Below are 18,055 nucleotides of genomic sequence, written 5' to 3' on the forward strand. Positions count from 1 at the left end.
AGGGGGAAATTCCTTCCTGATCCTTATAGCTGTCAATTTAAATTATAAATATTAGAGTTGAAGCTTAAATATTTGTTTCATGAGAGAGAGAGGAATTATTACAACAGCTGTTGGGAAGAAAAATACTTGAAGTACGGAGATAAAATAAAGGTAATTAGATTGGTCCTCCCCTTTATCCAAACTCCAGAATTCAGGGGACAAGAGTGATTTGGATAAATAATTCTGGTTTGGGCTATTGTGTACCAAATTTTAGTTTATTTTTAATTAATTATATGTGCTGCTTTTTTCAGACCAAGAAACATCATGGTGTACAATTGCACAACAGGTGGCACCAATCCTTTCCACTGGGGTGAAGTTGGTATGCTGTGTTCTTTCTATACATGTTCTCTGTAAACTTCAATAGAAATTTTTTTATTGAATAATAAAAGGCCCAAAATGTGGCCGTTAGATAATGTGTATTTTTATAAAACCCTTGTATCAACTTTAATAACTTCTCTGTAAGAACTTGAGAACACAGATTTTAAAATGTTAACATTTTTATAATCCAAAATTCAGCTGTCATACCTCTCAACTTTGCAATGTGTTCTATCACTTTTTAATTTTATCCTCTGCTCCATGTTTCTTCCCCCTCCATTCACTGTTTATTTTCCTGGTAATAGCTCTTCCCAGTCCCACCTTCATCTGAAATGTGGAAGTCCTACAGTTTTCCTAATAATTCCCACAACCTAATCTGCCTGCAGTTTGTGGGTAGAGTGAGTAAAGCACTGATCACAGGGAGCAGTAGAGACCCCATGATGTTGGCAAAGTATTCACCGCTGGGTTTAGCAGCTGTCTTGCTAAACGTATCTAGAACTTCTTGTTCTGTGTTTGTACAGTGCCTACCACAGTGAGGTCCTGGTCCATGACTCGTAAGTACTACAGTAATACAAGTAACAAATAATAAAACAATAGTCCAAAAGTGAGATGGATTTTGCACAGAGCAGTACACTTGAGAGGTATGATGGCAACTTTTGCTTTTAAGTAGTCAGATTGATGTAGTTATTGTTTTTACCTTTAGGTAGTCACATGAGGTATCAAATACAGAAAAATAATCCTTAAATTTGGCCACCTATTTTCAGCTCTTAACATACTTTGAATTAGTCTAATCTGTTTCTGCAATATTTTAATATTAGACATAGAATGTTTGTTTTCTTATATGAAAATGTAAGATTTCTAACATTTTAATGCATATGTTCTCTTATCTTTATGATCAGAAGTTTTAATAGGTTTGGAATATATTTATTCCAAATATATAAATATTTTATTTCAGAGACTGCCCTGTAGCTAGTTTTAAATTAGTTCTAAAGATTTTCTCTGCACTGAGTTTTTTCTTATTGGTGCAGTTCTCTCTCTCTCTCTCTCTCTCTCTCTCTCTCTCTCTCTCTCTCTCTCTCACACACACACTTCAACCATTTAATCTTTCAAGCAAATTGGTTGGAGAACTACTGGTTTTTAGTTAAATTACAACTTACTTTGGTTTCTTGGAGAAAATGTGTTCTTACTACAATGTGAAAAATATGGGAGGTATTTAGAAAGCTGAAGTAAATATGCATGTACCTACTTAAGGGCCCAATCCTGCATTTCTTTCACAGCTGAAGTTTCTGTTGACCTCAGTGAGTGTTGGATGTGCAAGAAATGCAGAATAAAACCCTAATACAGTTTTTTTCTTTAAATGTTTAAGAAGTGAATCATTTGTTAAAATGTCTTTTGAAATGCAGATCAAATGTTTAGAAATGGCAATGATATCATTAAAAGGAAGGTTAAAATAATTTGTACTATAACGGATTAGGATTATTGCTAAATATATAGTATACAAAGCTATTTTATTTAAATTGTTTACAACCAGAAGATTGAATAGTGTTTTTTCTTAAGTAAGAAAGAGGGACAGAAAGAGAGATGCTACAGTGAAGTACAATATTAAAAACAAACAATAGAATTGTGGGTGTATGAAGTACCTCTTGGGACAAAGAGTGACAGTCCAATAGCAATTCAAGTTGAACAGTTTCATAATTTTGTTTTAGTTGATGGGAGGTGGCAGAAATGTTAGAAAAGTTTTTTGTATTTGAAGTAACATTAAGAGTAAGTACTGTACTGTAATGTACTTTGAAAACCATTACATTTTACATGGTTATTATCAAACCTATTACACAACTTTTCTTCTTCAGAATACCATGTAATTTCCACTTTCAAGAGGAATCCTCTCGAACAGGCCTTCCGACGGCCCAATGTAAATCTAACCTCCAATCACCTTTTATATCATTACTGGATTGCTGTAAGCCATAAGGCCCCAGCATTCCTGTATGATATCTACCTCAGGATTACTGGAAGAAGCCCAAGGTAATGGTGACTAGCGCTGTCTTACCTGTTCCTCTGTTTAAACAAACCCATGTTTACATGAAAATGTATATTAATACTGAATTATTTTCCAGATTTGCTTGCTTATTAAGGTCGAGTCATCTCTAAATAAGAGAAGATCCTTGAATTCCAGACTTTTTCACTCCCTGCCAGTAATGAGAATGCATTGTCTGGGTATTTTATTTTGTTCTAGGATCTGAATAATCATTGTGATGTTGGGATATCTTGAATTCAAGACCTAACTACGGCTCTCTTGGAATAATAAATATTCAAAATATTTTAATCCTTATTTTTCCTACAGCGTATTACCTAAATTTGAATTTCAAGATGAATCCTTTAGAACAAGCACTAAGGCGCCCCAATGTTAATATGCGTTCCAACTTCCTTTTGCATCAGTATTGGACTGCGGTCAGCCATATACTACCTGCAGTATTGCGCGATGTTGTTCTCAGGTTGACAGGTCAGAAACCGTGGTAAGAAGAACAGTGCTAAAAGGTAGTGGAGGCTTGTAGAGATGATAATCGCATGAGCTTTACCTTAGATCTACTAATATAAGCAATAACAATAAACTGGCTGAGTATTCCGAGAGGATTAATAACTGTCTAGGAAGAGTTGACTTTGAACTGTTCCTCAGGCTGGTAATGCTTGTCAGTCACTAAGCCCTAAGAAATGTCCTGCTCTGAGGTCATTATTGCTATTATAAACTGAATGTGGAGAGAGAAATTCCACAAACATGGCACACAATTTTTATATTTTGTTGTAGATGATGCAGTTTCATATCTTATGCAGGACTTTTCCAGATAATTACTTGTATTGTCTCAGCATTCCATTCAGTTTATAATATTTAATTTCTTTATTAGGCTAACTTTTTGAAGTGGGAAAATGGTATAATGTTTAGCTAAATAATAAAAAATAAATTACACAGAGTAAGGTCTAACTACTACTTCCTTTCTATTGTTCCAGACTTCAAAAGCAGTATAATCCTCTAGACTTCTCTGCTGCATTTAAATGGCAAGCCTGGTTTTGGAAATATTTATTTTCCAACTACATTGCAATCATAGTAGAGAGTTGAAATAGTGTATATGATCAATGAGTCATTCACTATCCCAGAATCTAGATCTTGTTATTGGGAAAAACAAAGATTTGTCATCAGTCCATTTTTAAAAAATGACTCTCACTGGGCCAGTAAGAATATTTTAAGATTTATTTAACATGCGCCAGACCTGCTTGACTGTGGAATTGTCTCAATAAAAGATATTGGCAAAAAATGAAGAAAACACTCCTGTTTGCAGATATAACATGCAATAACATTTCTTAGACTGTAATATGTTCAGGGCAAGAACCATCTCTTTATTTTTTTGTTTGTACAACGCATAACACTGGGGGGCTCTAGCCTCTACATGCTACCACAAGACAAATAATAATTTCTTATAATAATTAATGATGTATACATTTAATAACTTTCCACTCCATCTGGCTAGCCTTTAGCTTTCATTACTAGAAGGTACAAGTTAGAGCAGCCCAGAGTCTTCCAAACGTGGTGAAATCTGTACAGTCAAACTGACATCAATATTGTTCTCCCTGTAACTACTTCACAATAGTGTTTTGTTTGTTATTGTCCTTTGTGTGCTATTTCTATGCTGTGTCTTGGAGTATTAACACACTTAAAATGATTTTCTGAAGTGTGTGTTCAATTGCTGTATCTAATATGCAAATAATGACATACTATAAATGAGAAATCCACTGTAATTTTTATTCCGCAATGCTTTGTCATGTAATTGATGTATGATACTGCCAAAGGAGAAGGAAAATCTTAACAGAAGTAGAAAAACTTTCTTGAGGTTACTTCTACAGTTCAGACAAGTTGTATGACATTCCCTACAAACTGTTCATCAAAGTAACAGCAGGAGCTTTGTGTTCACAGAATTTTCTTTCCAAATTCTTAGTCTCGCTTTACATGATCAAATCATGTTTTCTGACATGCTTCATTTAATCACGTCAGCACTTTAAACATTTTTATTCTTGAGGTGTCTGTTTTTGTTTATCAGAATTTCTGCATCTGGAGGAAATGTTAGAAAAATTAAAAGCAATTTAAAACTCTTAGGTTAACCTAGGTTACAGTGTCATACAAAAACTTGAGGAAGGAGTAGGGATGGTGGAGCGGTTTAACACTTGCCCCAAATTTTGTGCAAACAGTATTACTGTAGGCCTTGTATCTATAGGTCTATAAAATCATGACTGGTGTTAGAAAGTAAATAAGGAAGTGTTATTTACTCCTCATAACACAAGAACTAGGGGTCACCAAATGAAATTAATAGGCAGCAGGTTTAAAACAGAAGTATTTGTTCCACACAACACACAGTGAATCTGTGGAACTCCTTGCCAGAAGATGTAAAGGCTAAGACTATGACAAGGTTCAAAAAAGAACTAGATAAGTTCATGGAGGATAGGTCCATCAATGGCTATTAGCCAGGATTGGCAAGGATGGTGTCCCTAGCCTCTTTGTCTGAAGCTGGGAATGAGCAATAGGGGATGGATCACTTGATTACCTGTTCTGTTCATTCCCTCTGGGGCACCTGGCACTGGCCACTGTTGGAAAACAGAATACTGGGCTTGATGGACTGACTCAATATGGCTGTTCTTAAATTCTTCTTTTTTTTCTTATAGGAATTGATGTGAGACTGATCTGATTTTTATAATTATACAAATGTTGTTCTTTTTGGTAAATAGTATAATAATCATCCTTGGCAGTGTTACTGGCAGCACATCCTTAGCTCAGAATGTGCTATGTGTGAAGAAATCTGACCACTTCTATTTAAAAACTAAACAAACCCCAAAAACCTAACAATGCTTTGCACTTACCTTATTTGTATGTTTGTACAGGGCACAATAATGTCCTGTCCTCTAGGCATTACAAATAATAATTCAGCATCTTTTATCTGAGGATTTCAAACCACTTACAAACACTAACTCATTAAAGCTTCTCAGTATCCCTTTAGAAAGATGGAAGACACGGCAATCATGAATTTAGAGATCTATCCAAAAGCTGTTTGAAGTAGTTTTAATAAAAAATGAAGTGATAAATTGTGAAGCCAGGGTTAAAAATATCATTTTATGTGATCTTTTTTCAAATCTAGGTTATCTAGAGTAGGGATTATTTTAACTTTGTAAAACGCCCCACACGTTGTTGATGTATTATAAACCATGAGTGAATGAAGGGTACATTTACTCAGAAAATGGAGGTGTATTTTTCTGTTGGGCATGAAAACTTTCCCTTCCAAGCCTGATGCATCTGTGAAGACTGCAGAGTTGTTGGAAAGATATGTAGGATTCCAACTGATGCATAAATGTTATACACTTGTATTGGAATTTTGGTCCAAAAATGGACATAATTTAACAAGGAATTTAAAAGCTTACTGGGCACTTTAAAAAAACAGTTTTAAAGAAACTAATGCTATAATTATTCAGGTCTATCCTCAGTCACCTCCAGGTCTGTTCTCTTGGTGTTTTCTTCCTAACTGAACCTTAAAACAGGCTGTCAAATGGCACAACAGTTATCATTACTGCTAGTGTTACAAGAGTCCTGGTGAAATCATTATTGTTTACCAACTGGTTTATAAGATGGTAGGTTGTAAGATGTATTCCATCTTCACCACTGGAGCTGGCCTGGCCTGGCCTTACTGCTTTGAATTTACAACTCTGTTATCGCATGTCTCTGGTGCTTTTCTCCTTCAGTTTGTATGTGTGTTTTGGTTTTGGTTTTTAAAAGGCATTTGTGGGGCTCAAGCCTTAGTGTGACCAGAATATTGAATCCTCATCCCCATGTTTTTGGCCTGAAGTGATGTCTTAGCTGTCTCCCTTTTGACATCCATCCCATCTGTGCATGCATACACCTTCTGTATCACATAAAAGCCAGTAAGAGGGAATTATTGCTGCTTCTTTCATCCACATCTTATATTGGAGTTCCGTTAAAATATAGCATTTTTAGCTTGTACGCAATCCCAAGTCCTTACATAGCATATTGCGCAGCTGCACCATTCCTTACTACTCACATACTGAGCACCCATGAAGGAAATAAGAGACTGATGCATGGCACATTCCAGCACCACATATATCTGCCTTTCCTTTCTGTGGGTTCCTTTGATACAGCTCTTTGCTGTGTACTTAGGCATGAATATATGCCATTCTATATGACTGTGTTCCACAGCACACTAAAACTTTGCAGGTATGTTCTCCGGTCATGAGCATAACATTGCAGGTGTTTGATGAACTACACTGCGATGTTTGTGGCCAAGGACCTACCAGTAGTCTGCCTAATGGAACATATAGAAACAGTGAATTAAGTATCTAGCAGAAAAGCAGCTAGATAAGGGCTTTAAGAAATTGTTTGAGATCTTCTGTCCTTATTTTGTTTAGGGGATATAAATGTTTGTTTTTATTACAAATTCTCTCCTGCACTTTCATTCCATGCCTCATGAAGAAACTGCAAAAATTATGCCCTATTTTAAGGTGGCAGATTTCTCTCAGTAACTTTTTCTGTATGTAGAATACATATGCAAACACTCGCAAAGAGTTAATAGTAATAGCAATAAAAGATTATCCAAAGGCTTATACATCAGCAGAGCTATGTTTTAATGAAGGCACTAGCTCTTATTTTTCAGTAGAACTATTTGTAACGTGGAGATGTTTTCTAGATTTTTTTTCTGCAAAACTTTTTAATAAAGCAAGGGAACTTTGAATGAAACTTGTACTTTTGATGATATTTTACATATTTGAATTGCTTAGTTAACTGTTTTTGTTTTTAAATCCTTGTTCATATTTAATATATTCTATTTTTTCTTTTACTTAATTTTGAGCTCATGAAAGTATGGGATGAGTAGCACCGGCTAACCTCTACAAATTATTGGCACATTCTCTGTGTGCCTCATTAACAATGGCTGGCATTTAGTTCTTTGAGATAAATAAATATATTGAAAAACTCTGACCATTTTATGATTGCTAGGAGAAAGTGTGATACAGTATTATCTGATCATATTGTTCTATTGCCTCGTTATTTGTGTATGTTATGTTTATTTACATATGTCTAACAATTGTCTTTGCAACAATCTAAAATATGTATTTTAAAAAACACTTCCGGTTGTTAATGTCGTCACAGTAGAACTCGATGTTCTTTGTGTCCTCTGAATTCCCACTTGTGGGTGGGGGATGGTGCCCCCTGAAGTTGAATTACAGAATCTCTACCAAAGTCGTGTCCGCTGGAGCTGCACTGGTGTCTCCTAGTGATGTCAACTACTGACATCTTATTGTACATAAGGAAGGGTATTCCCTATCTTTCTCAGTTCCTTCTCTTCTGCAACAAGGAGCATTAGGAACTTAGCTACTTCTGCTTAGTATAATCTCCCTGTTTAGTTTAGCTTAATCTAATTTTTGTTTCTTTGTCTGAAGAAAGAGCAGCCCTTTCCCATTTGCAGTCTCTGAATGCTCAGAGCAGCCTAAGGCATTAAGCCAAGTTCTACTTGCTCATTCATTTACTGAGAATCAGACATCTGCACTATTTGATTGGTTTGGGCAAGGCCACTCCCTTTGAGAGTGAGCCAGAAGAGGAACTTTCAGGATCTCCACACCACACCTCCTCATCTGAATAACTCTGGGTTCCTCCAGCTGGTGGGGTTCCCTACGGGGTACCTTAGGGAACCCTAAGAGTTCAGTTTGATATGTTTTGTCAGACTGGCTCACCGCACAAACATGGCATCAGCATGGTCTCTGTACCTGGTCCCAGTGACTTTGCTTCTGCCACAACAACTTTTCACTTCTGCTGGCAGTGGCAACTATGCAACCAGAAGCCTCACCTTGAACTCCAGCCTTGCCGATAAATCCATCAGTTCCAGTACCTGCTTCATTATCCTTACTGGAATTGCCACTTCAGCTTCAGACAGGATGATGACAATGACCTCCCTATTAATGGGACATCAGCAGATGAAAACACTTACCCTTCAATGGTTTCCCCACCATTTGCATGAGCCACTGAACAGGATGGCACACACACTGCAGCAGGATTGCCTGTTTGATATCTTTCAACCAAAACTGAAGGGTGGACTTTTTCTCCCTATCTGAAAGTGCCTACTCAATTCAGATAGATAGCTTGCTCACACCCTTCTCATTGCCAGCAGTCTCCTGCAGGGACAACAGATGTATCCAGTTCCAATAGAGGATTTTTCCTTTTTCTCCTAGCACCTCATTTCTGAGGGCATGAAAAGAAATCAGAGCACAAGATCTCAAGCACTCAGCTCCTGTGAACAAGGAAGTTCATGATTCTCCCACAAGTGGGAATGCACAGAGGTCCTTGAGGAAAGTTACTAGTAACTGTTTGAATCTCTTTTGTGCATTTATGCTTTCTGCCCACATTCCCTTCTATCTCAGAATTCTCTTCACATTTTGGGGCTTCATGGTCCAGGAGAAAAAGCTGAGGGCAGGGAGAAGGAGGGGGTAATAGCTGAACTCCCTTATACATTGATGTTGGCCATTGACCTCACTAAGGGGTGCATTCATATAGTTCAATGGACTCTGTCTTGGTTGAGGTTCCCTGACTCAACATCAAGGAGCACCATATCCCACCTATAAGTGTGACTGCTCAGAGGCAACTCTCAAAGAACAGTTACCTGTAAGTGACCTTTGTTGCTCACTGTGAACGGTCATTCAACTATCTGAAGCAATGGTCCAAAAGCAGTTTCATATTGGTGGTGGGTTTTGTTTCTTGTGCCTCTCCTTCCCCTTGTTTACACTGATCAGTATATTCAGTTATAAGGATCGGACTGGAAATGATTTATTTGGAGTCTGCAAAAGCAGGAAAAAAATGGATCCTTTTTTGAACCAGTAAGGTAAAGGATGATGGTTTGTATAAGTGCCATTTGGAGCCAGATATAACTTGACTGACTAGCCTTGGCATTACAGTACGAAGCACAATTTGCTGTCCTGGCAAGACGGAGAACTTGCTTGTTATGTACACCTCCATTTTGGGCAAAACTCATTGTTTCATGAATCCATGTTCAGCTGTTCTGGTCAGCAAGGAATTTGCCCAGATCGATTCTTATAATTGAATCCCACAGTACTCCAAATGTTATGTTTTACAAAGTGGCTTAAGTTGAGCAATAAAGGATGATAGAATATTTCTGCATGTTTGGGGTTAGATCCTCCGGAGTGGCTGCTTTGCACTGCTCTGTAGGCATTGCCGGTTAGGAATGGATTGCGCCTCTCAAGGGAGACTCTCCTTGAACCACTCTCCACTCTGTGGCCAGCAAAGTAGAGACAAGGACTGGCAGCGGGGCCAGGCCATGCATTTGCTATGTCAATCCTCTGCTACTTGAGGCTGTTTCTAGCTATAATAGGGCTGCTCTCGTTTGGGCCAGTTCCCCTGAACTTGAGCTGCCACTAAGCTTAGGGGAGTGCAAATACAAACTTCTTTGCATACACGTTCCTCCTTTTCCTCCTCTCTCCCTGCCCCCTATCAGCCGCACTATAGTATTTGGCTGTAAATACTTTTCATCAAGTTAAATTATTATGCATAAGAATAGATATTTTTATTATGAATAATAAGTCTTTTCAACCTGTTAATGTTTTAGAATTGCAAGAAAAACTAGTAGGAAGATGCTCTTCTAATATCTGTCTTCTTTTGTTATATTTCTTTTCTAAATACTTTGAAAGGTAGAACCATTAGAACACCATTTTAGGTTGCTGAATCAATTTCAGATTGCAGCAGCTGGCGACAGTTGGATCTCCAGTACATTTAAAAATAAAAATATAAAATATGCAGGAATATTCTATTTATCTGTTAAAAGTGGTCATGCTTGGTTTGCTGGGTGATTTGGGAGTTCCTGTATTGGTATTAATGCACTGTGTTATGGGGAAATTGAGAGGTGGTTTGGACAGTATGGGTATGTTGGTTTTGGATATGTTTTTTTTGCTATTGTAATCTGTAAATCCCTTTCCTTGGGCAATAGGATGATGAAAACAATAACCCGTCTTCACAAGGCCATGATGTTAATAGAATACTTTACAAGCAATTCTTGGATTTGGAACACTGAGAATGTCAATATGCTAATGAACCAACTAAGCCCTGAAGACAAAAAGGCAAGTAAACTTTGTGTAATACACCTCTTATCAGTCATTTTAAAGATTTAAAAGAAGTGAATCTATTTTCTTAAGACTGGATAATGGAAGTTTAATTAAAATAAATTAATTTAAAAAAAAACCAAAACAACTGATTAACTATAACTGTCTGTGATTTTTGTGTACACCATGAATAAGGTAGATGAAATGGGCTTTGAAAACACACACACGTAGCATAAATTTTTTGCCCCAGTGTGGTAAGGTGTAATATGGACAAAGCAGTTTTTTCAATATTAGGCAGCAGCGTAACTTGATGTTTTTTTAATTAACTATGTGCTCTTTTCATATGAGGGGAAAGGAGCTGCGCTTGCTGAAACAATTTATGAAAGTAGCTTCCGCCCCCATTTTGATAGTAAAAAATGGCTCCATACTGTGATCTGTAAGAAATAGGACCTTATGTGGTTATTGTGATGCTGGCAGACCAGATACCAGCTCTTGCCAGGGCTTGAGGCCTCAGCTGAACATTGACAAATTCCTGATGCTAAAACAATCTAGTTCCCCTATGTGTTAGCATGGTTAAGATGGGTACTGGATTTATAACAATGTGTTTTGTGTTTATGAAATTCTTGTAGGATGCTGCATGTATTGATCTCACTTATCTCTGTAGCCCGTGGTATAAACTTATATTGAGTGTTTGCATTGTAAACATCTGTAATTGTGTAGCTCACCAAACCATAAAAGAAGCATTGATTAAGGTAAAGTGCTTGTCCTATAGACAGGATGGACCTTTGAAGGCAAATTATATATTGTATAGCATTAAAGAACAGAGACTTTGACTGCATTTCTAACTCCCTCCAGGAAGGAGAGGTCTGCGCATGAACTCGTCCCATAAGCTTAGCTTCACGAGTGAGGGTACATAAAAATTCCTGATAAGGAGCAGCTGGATTTTTATGTGGTCTGGACTCTCGGGGGGCGGGAGGGTAAAGATTCCTAAACATAAGTAAGAGATCCCCATGCTGCTTGGCATCGGTTAGCCCTAAAAGACATTCAGTGCTGACAGATTGCTATAACTCTCAGCTTTTGGAACCATAGACTGTAACTCATTTCTGTATATGTTTGTCCGCTTTAACCTGTAAATAACATGCTCATTTCTTTTTCCTAGTTAACAAATCAATAGTTAGTTTACTATAGGATTGGCTGTAAGCATTGTCTTTGTCTTTGGTTTGAAGTCTGAGATACAAATTGACTTGGAGTAAATGACTGATCTGTTGGGACTGGAAGACACCTGAATCTTTTGTGATCTGTGATGTATTGCAACCAACTGTCACTAAGTCCAGCATGTCTGGGTGGCAAGATAAACTGGAATGCTCAAGAGAACTGTCTGTAACGCCAGATAAGACTATTATAGTGCTTTAGGAGGTCACATTTGTTACTGGGTTGGTGAATTCTAATTATAGAACATACCACCAATTTGAGGTGTCTGCCCTGCTTTTTAACTATGCAGTTGGCATGCATAGTCATGGGTCACTCCAGACGGTGTGAAAATTGGTGTAGCGTTTGCAGGATTCACATGCCACAGGTCAATTGGGCTTCTAGATCATAACGCCAGTGCTGTTAAAAGTTTAAATTTAAACTTTTTTGAGAGTTTTTAAGGGTTAAAGATTAGTCGCAATGAGTGAATCAGCCATATCATGGTCTTGACACAAAAGACCTTGGAAAGTTATGTAAAAATAGGGGGATAGCCCATTAAAAGCCTCAGATTAGGAACTGAGAGCTTGGCTCATAAGCTTCCCCAGATGCTTCCCCAGATGCTGCAGGGGAACAGGCCCAGTTGCAGTACCTGGCAGCCCAGGAAGTATGCGAGCAAGAGAGAATGATGGCAGAGCTATGGATCAGGGATACTAGATAAGCTGAGGAGAGAGCACACTGAAGACATATGGAACATATGGCAGCAGCCAACAAACAGATTGAAGAGAGAGCCTACCAGAGACTCATGGAACAATAAGAGGCTGAGGAGAGAGCTCTCACATTGCAACTGAAAATACTGGGGCATTTTCAACCAATGAATCCCTCCCCCCACACTGCCCCCAGCACCAGGGAGTAGGAGAAAATCTGCCTGACTTACAAAGAGACTGACTGACTGTGGAAGAGTTCCTGTCCACATTTTGAGACTGTATGGTATCCACAAGATCGCAGAGGATAAGTGAATGCCTATCCTCTTGACCAGATTAATCAGGAAAGCTAGAGAAGTTTTTAATTATATGGAGGAAGGTGATGCTTAGATGTAAAAGAAAATCTATTGAAAAGGTTTAAAATTACATCTGAGTCCTATCAGTTGAAATATAGAAAGCTTAAGATGTTTGACAGTACCACTTGTTGAATATGTGCGTAAAATGTGTAATTTTATAAGAAAATGGATAAGGGGGGCAGGGACTGAAGGCGGATATGAAAAACTGTTTGATCTGGTGGCCCAGAAGCAATTGATTATCGATGAGATGAATATCGAAGCTGAGATGGTGGCTACTGCCTTTTAAACCATTTTTAGCAGAGCATGTTTTCACAGGGAAATCTTGTCAGAGCAGGGTGCAAATTTCATGTCTTTAGTTTTCAAAAAGTTATGGGAATTGTATGGAGTGAGGCATACAAATCCAGAAACTAATGATGAGGTGGAGAGATTTAATGGGGCTTTGAAAGGTATGTTGAAGATGTATGTTACCAGCTGAGAGAGTGACTGGGATGCATTACTCCCTTATTTGTTGTTTGTATATAGAAGCATTCCCCAAGAATCTGTTGTCTTTGCCCCCTTTAATCTACTTTATGGGAGATGTGGGGCTACCCCTAGATTTTATTCAAAGCTCTTGGGAGGGCAGTACAGAGGAGATAGGCCAGCCTGTAGGGAGGTAGTCACTCATTTTAAAGAGAATTTAAAGGCTAAGATGGATTTTGTGCAGCAGAACGTAGAAAGGAGTCAGCCTTTTGAGACCTCTTGGTATGACAGGCGTGCTGAAGAAAGATCTTTTGACTTAGGAGATTTGGTGTTAGAGTTGATTCCAATGAGGAAAAACAAAATGCAGGATTTTGGGGAAGGACCTTTTCAGATGATTGAGTGAATGAGGTCATTTATGAAATAAGGAAGTGCCATGGCAGGGGAGCTGTTTAAACTATACATGTCAATAGATTGAAACCTTACCATGAAAGGGAGATGCTAGTGAATATGATTTGTTGTACTGATGAGGGAACATTTACTGCCCCTTCAATTGATTTGGTCAGGGAGGGAAAGGAAGAGATTCTTTTGGAGAGCACTGAGATGTGTGCGGGTTTGATCCCAATCCAGAAGCAGGAGATTTTAGCCAGAGCCGGACTAAGACCTTTAGAGGTGCTAAACACTAAAAGATTATGGTGCCCTCTCATATGTAATTCACAATAAATACTATACCATAAAATAAAATTTTATTTTTCAAAATGACACAACTTACATGTAATCAAAATTCTGGATAAGTTAATCAAAGCTGACTCGACGAAGCATGTCTGCTTCCATACACAATAGGGAAAGTGAATCAAGTCTGTCCTGATACGTTGTTCTCTGAGGGTTTTTTATTCTTTTCAGCTGAGGAAGTGTTTTGCGGAGCAGTTAGTAATCATCAGTGTTAGAAAAATACATAGTGCGATCTCTACATTTGGAAATACACATTATATTCCATCTTTCAATATTGTGTCATGAAGATCAATGTGACTGAATTTCATTTTTCCTGTTTCATTAAACTTTGTGCACATATAACAGTGGAACTGTCATACTTCTCAACAGAGATTCATGTTCAAGTCAACAGGGTATGAGTCAACTAGCTTTTGAGAACCTTGTGAATATTGTTCATCAAATAAGTCCATATCGTTTAGAAAAGAAAATCTACTTCATACTACTTTGTACACTTCACCTCTCCTTTTCATATGAGCTTCAAGTGTATCAATTATAGCGTAGTAAGTAGATATGCAAAATTTGTCTCTAGGATTCAATGTTGTTTCTGTTGCACTTCTATCGTTTGCTTGTTCTTTCCTGATTCGCGTGCATGATGGCTTCTTTGTAGTTAGGCAAGATATCTTTTGATATGTCTTCAAATCTTTTGAAATCATTCCTCAGTGTGTAAGTCATCTGCTAATGATTGACAGAGGTCTGCACATGTTTTCAAATCCAGTTCTTTTTCTTGGAGAGCTTGACTTTTGTGTGGTAAACGTGTTGTAAAATTTTATTCCACATGGTCAACATGAATACAAACTATAGTTCCTGCATCTTGTTTGCAATGTTTTCTGCCTCTTGTATAGTTTCTCCCTTTTGTGATTGGTCTTCAGCTATACTTTCTAATGCATTTACAATCTGAGTAGGACTCCAGAATTGCACTTGTTGCACTGCATGTGCCTCCCAGCGAGTATTAGAAAGACTTCAATACACGATCATTGCCCAAATATGTTTTAAGAACTGCTCATCGGTGTGTTGAGGCAGAGAAAAATGTATAAAGTAACTGGACTGTTGAGAAGAACCTTACTGCCACAGACCACAATCAACAGCACTGCGGCCAACAAGATTGAGAGAGTGTGCAGCACATGGTATGAGTATGGCATATTTGTTCTGTTCTAAAAGCTGCTTCTGCATTCCTTGATAACACCCTGACATATTGGCAGCGTTGTCATAAGATTGACCTCTGCACTTTGAGAAATCCTATTTTGCAGACTTGGCACAGATAATGCAGTTCTTGATTTGCCATTTCTTCACAGTGTGGCTTTTCAAATTGAGGAATGTTATAAATCGTTCAACTGGTTTTCCATCTGTGGGAGACACATCTTAGTACAATACTCAATTGATCAATATGTGAAAGATCAGGTGTAGAGTCGACAGATAAACTGAAGTACCCAGCAGTACTTATTTCATCCACAACAGCTGAACGAACTTTGTCACTCATTAGACCAATGAGTTGATCACATATTGGCCTGGTCCACACTATGCATTTAAACCAAATTTAGCAGCGTTAAACTGATTTAACTCTACACCCGTCCACACAGCGAGGCCCTTAATATCGATATAAAGGGCTCTTTAAACCGATTTCTGTACTCCTCCCCGACGAGAGGAGTAGTGCTGAAATTGATATTACCATGTCAAATTAGGGTTAATTGGCCGCAAATTGACGGTATTGGCCTCCGGGCGGTATCCCACAGTGCACCATTGTGACCGCTCTGGAAACTCAGGTGCACTGGCCAGGTAGACAGGAAAAGACCCACGAACTTTTGAATTTCATTTCCTGTTTGCCCAGCGTGGAGCTCTGATCAACATGGGTGACAATGCAGTCACAAATTGAAAAAGAGCTCCAGCATGGACCGAGCAGGAGATACTGGATCTGATCGCTGTGTGAAGAGACGAATCTGTTCTATCAGAGCTCCGTTACAGAAGATGAAATGACAAAGCATTTGAAAAAATCTCCAGGCTATGATAGAAAGAGGCCACAGCGGGGACTCCGCACAGTGCTGCATGACAAGCGTAACGAGAAGTCAAAGAATCAAATGGGCGCTCATGGAGGGAGGGAGAGGGGACTGAGGACTCCAGCTCTCCCACAGTTCCTGCAGTCTCCGAAAAGCATTTGCATTCTTGGCTGAGCTCCCAATGCCTGAAGGATCAAAACTATTGTCCTGGGTGGTTCAGGGTATATCTCGTCAATTTACTCCACCTCCCCCCCCATGAAAGAAAAGGGACAAAATCGTTTCTTGCCATTTTTCAATGTCACCGTATGTCTACTGCATGCTGCTGGTAGACACGGTGCTGCGGCGCTGAACAGCAGCATCCCCTCCCCCTCTTTTCCTAATGGCAGACGGTGCAAAATGGTGGAAAACCGTCGTCATCCCATGAGTGCTCCTGGCTGGCCTCGGTGAGGTCGGCCGAGGGCACCTGGGTAAAAATGGGAATGACTCCTGGTCATTCCCGGCAGATGGTACAGAATGGCTGGTAGCCATCCTCCTCATAGCAACTGGAGGCTGAGCTCTATCAGCCCCCCCCCCCCCGCCCCTTTCATGTCTAAAGACAAGATTCTGTACTGCCTGGACAATCATAGCAGTTGGAGGCTTCCTCCCCCTCATTTTATTTCACTAAAAAGTCAGTTTCTTATTCCTGCATTCTTTATTACTTCATCACACAAATGGGGGGACACTGCCACGGTAGCCCAGGAGGGTTGGGGAAGGAGGGAATCAACAGGTGAGGTTGTTACAGGGGCACCGCCTACAATGGCATGCAGCTCATCATTTCTGCAGGATCTCTGGGGCTCTGACCCGGAGCGGCTGTGCTCTCTGGCTCTCTAGTAGACTTGCCCCATATTCTAGGCAGGACTGACTCTATTTTTAGACAAAATATAAAGAAGGGAATGACCCAGGGAGTCATTCCCATTTTTGTCCATGCGCCCCCGGCCGACCTCAGCGAGGCCAGCCAGGAGCACCCATGACAGCAACAGATGGTACAAAATGATTGATAACCATCAGCTCATCACCAGTTTACCATGGCAGACAGTGCAATAGGAATGGTAACCGTCTCTGCTACCCTGCAAAGGCAAATGAATGCTGCTGTGTAGCACTGCAGTACCGCCTCTGTCAGGAGCATCCAGTACACATACGGTGATAGTGACAAAAGGCAAAACAGGCTCCATTGTTGCCATGCTATGGCATCTGCCAGGGCAACTGAGGGAAAAAGGATGCAAAATAGTTGTCTTCCATTGCTTTCCCAGAGGAAGGATTGAGTGACGACACTTACCCAGAATCACCCGCGACACTGTTTTTGCACCATCATGCATTGGGATCTCAACCTAGAATTCCAATGGGCGGGGGAGACTGCAGGAACTATAGGATAACTTCAGGATAGCTACTCACAGTGCAATGCTCCAGAAATTGACGCTAGCCTCAGTACATGGATGCACACCACCGAATTAATGTGCTTAGTATGGCCACGTGCTCTCGACTTTATACAATCTGTTTTACAAAACCGGTTTCTGTAAAATCGGAATAATCCCGTAGTGTAGACATACCCATTGTCTTGGATGAGTATGATGGGTTACCTTTGCCAGCATTCCCATATTTTGCGATATGGCCTGCTAAAAAATGGGTCAAACTGAGCCACAAGCTCCAACAATCCCAAGAATTTCCGTTCTGCAATGATCCAGATGTGTCATTTGATCCCCGGAAAGGCAGACCATATTCAGCTAATGTTTGAATAACAGCTATAACACGCTGCAAGACAGGTTGCCAGTATTCATGCTCCCCTTTAATTTGTTGTTCCAATTTTTGTGTCAATTCAAATCCCTGTCTTCGATTTAAATGTCAACATTGAATCTCTGAACAACATGAAAATAGCACTACTCACAATTAAAACAGTATTCTGCCAGTCACTAAATTCATCTGCAGCAAACCAGGATGTTGAAGGTTTATATACAAAAAGTTTGCAACAAAACAATACACAGACCCTGTTGATGGTGAATACAGTAGCCATTCTTGAGTGTGTTTCTCACCATTCGCTTTCATGCCGAAAAAT

General features: G+C 39.2%; 1 protein-coding gene across 4 annotated transcripts in view; it reads left to right on the forward strand.

Moving 5' to 3' along the window:
• Positions 1-18,055, forward strand: part of FAR1 (fatty acyl-CoA reductase 1) — a 103,906-nt gene that overhangs the window by 74,698 nt on the left and 11,153 nt on the right. For 2 of the 4 annotated variants that reach the window (XM_050955085.1, XM_050955086.1), the window contains exons 8-10: positions 291-358; positions 2,205-2,376; positions 10,392-10,521. In XM_050955085.1, coding sequence (XP_050811042.1) covers positions 291-358; positions 2,205-2,376; positions 10,392-10,521 — 370 coding nt within the window. Of the gene's footprint in view, positions 1-290; positions 359-2,204; positions 2,377-2,695; positions 2,868-10,391; positions 10,522-18,055 lie in introns of all 4 variants that reach the window. The other 2 variants (XM_050955087.1, XM_050955084.1) reach the window with 1 other exon arrangement.

This window comes from Gopherus flavomarginatus, chromosome 5, assembly GCF_025201925.1.
Source record: "Gopherus flavomarginatus isolate rGopFla2 chromosome 5, rGopFla2.mat.asm, whole genome shotgun sequence".
NCBI lineage: Eukaryota > Metazoa > Chordata > Testudines > Testudinidae > Gopherus > Gopherus flavomarginatus.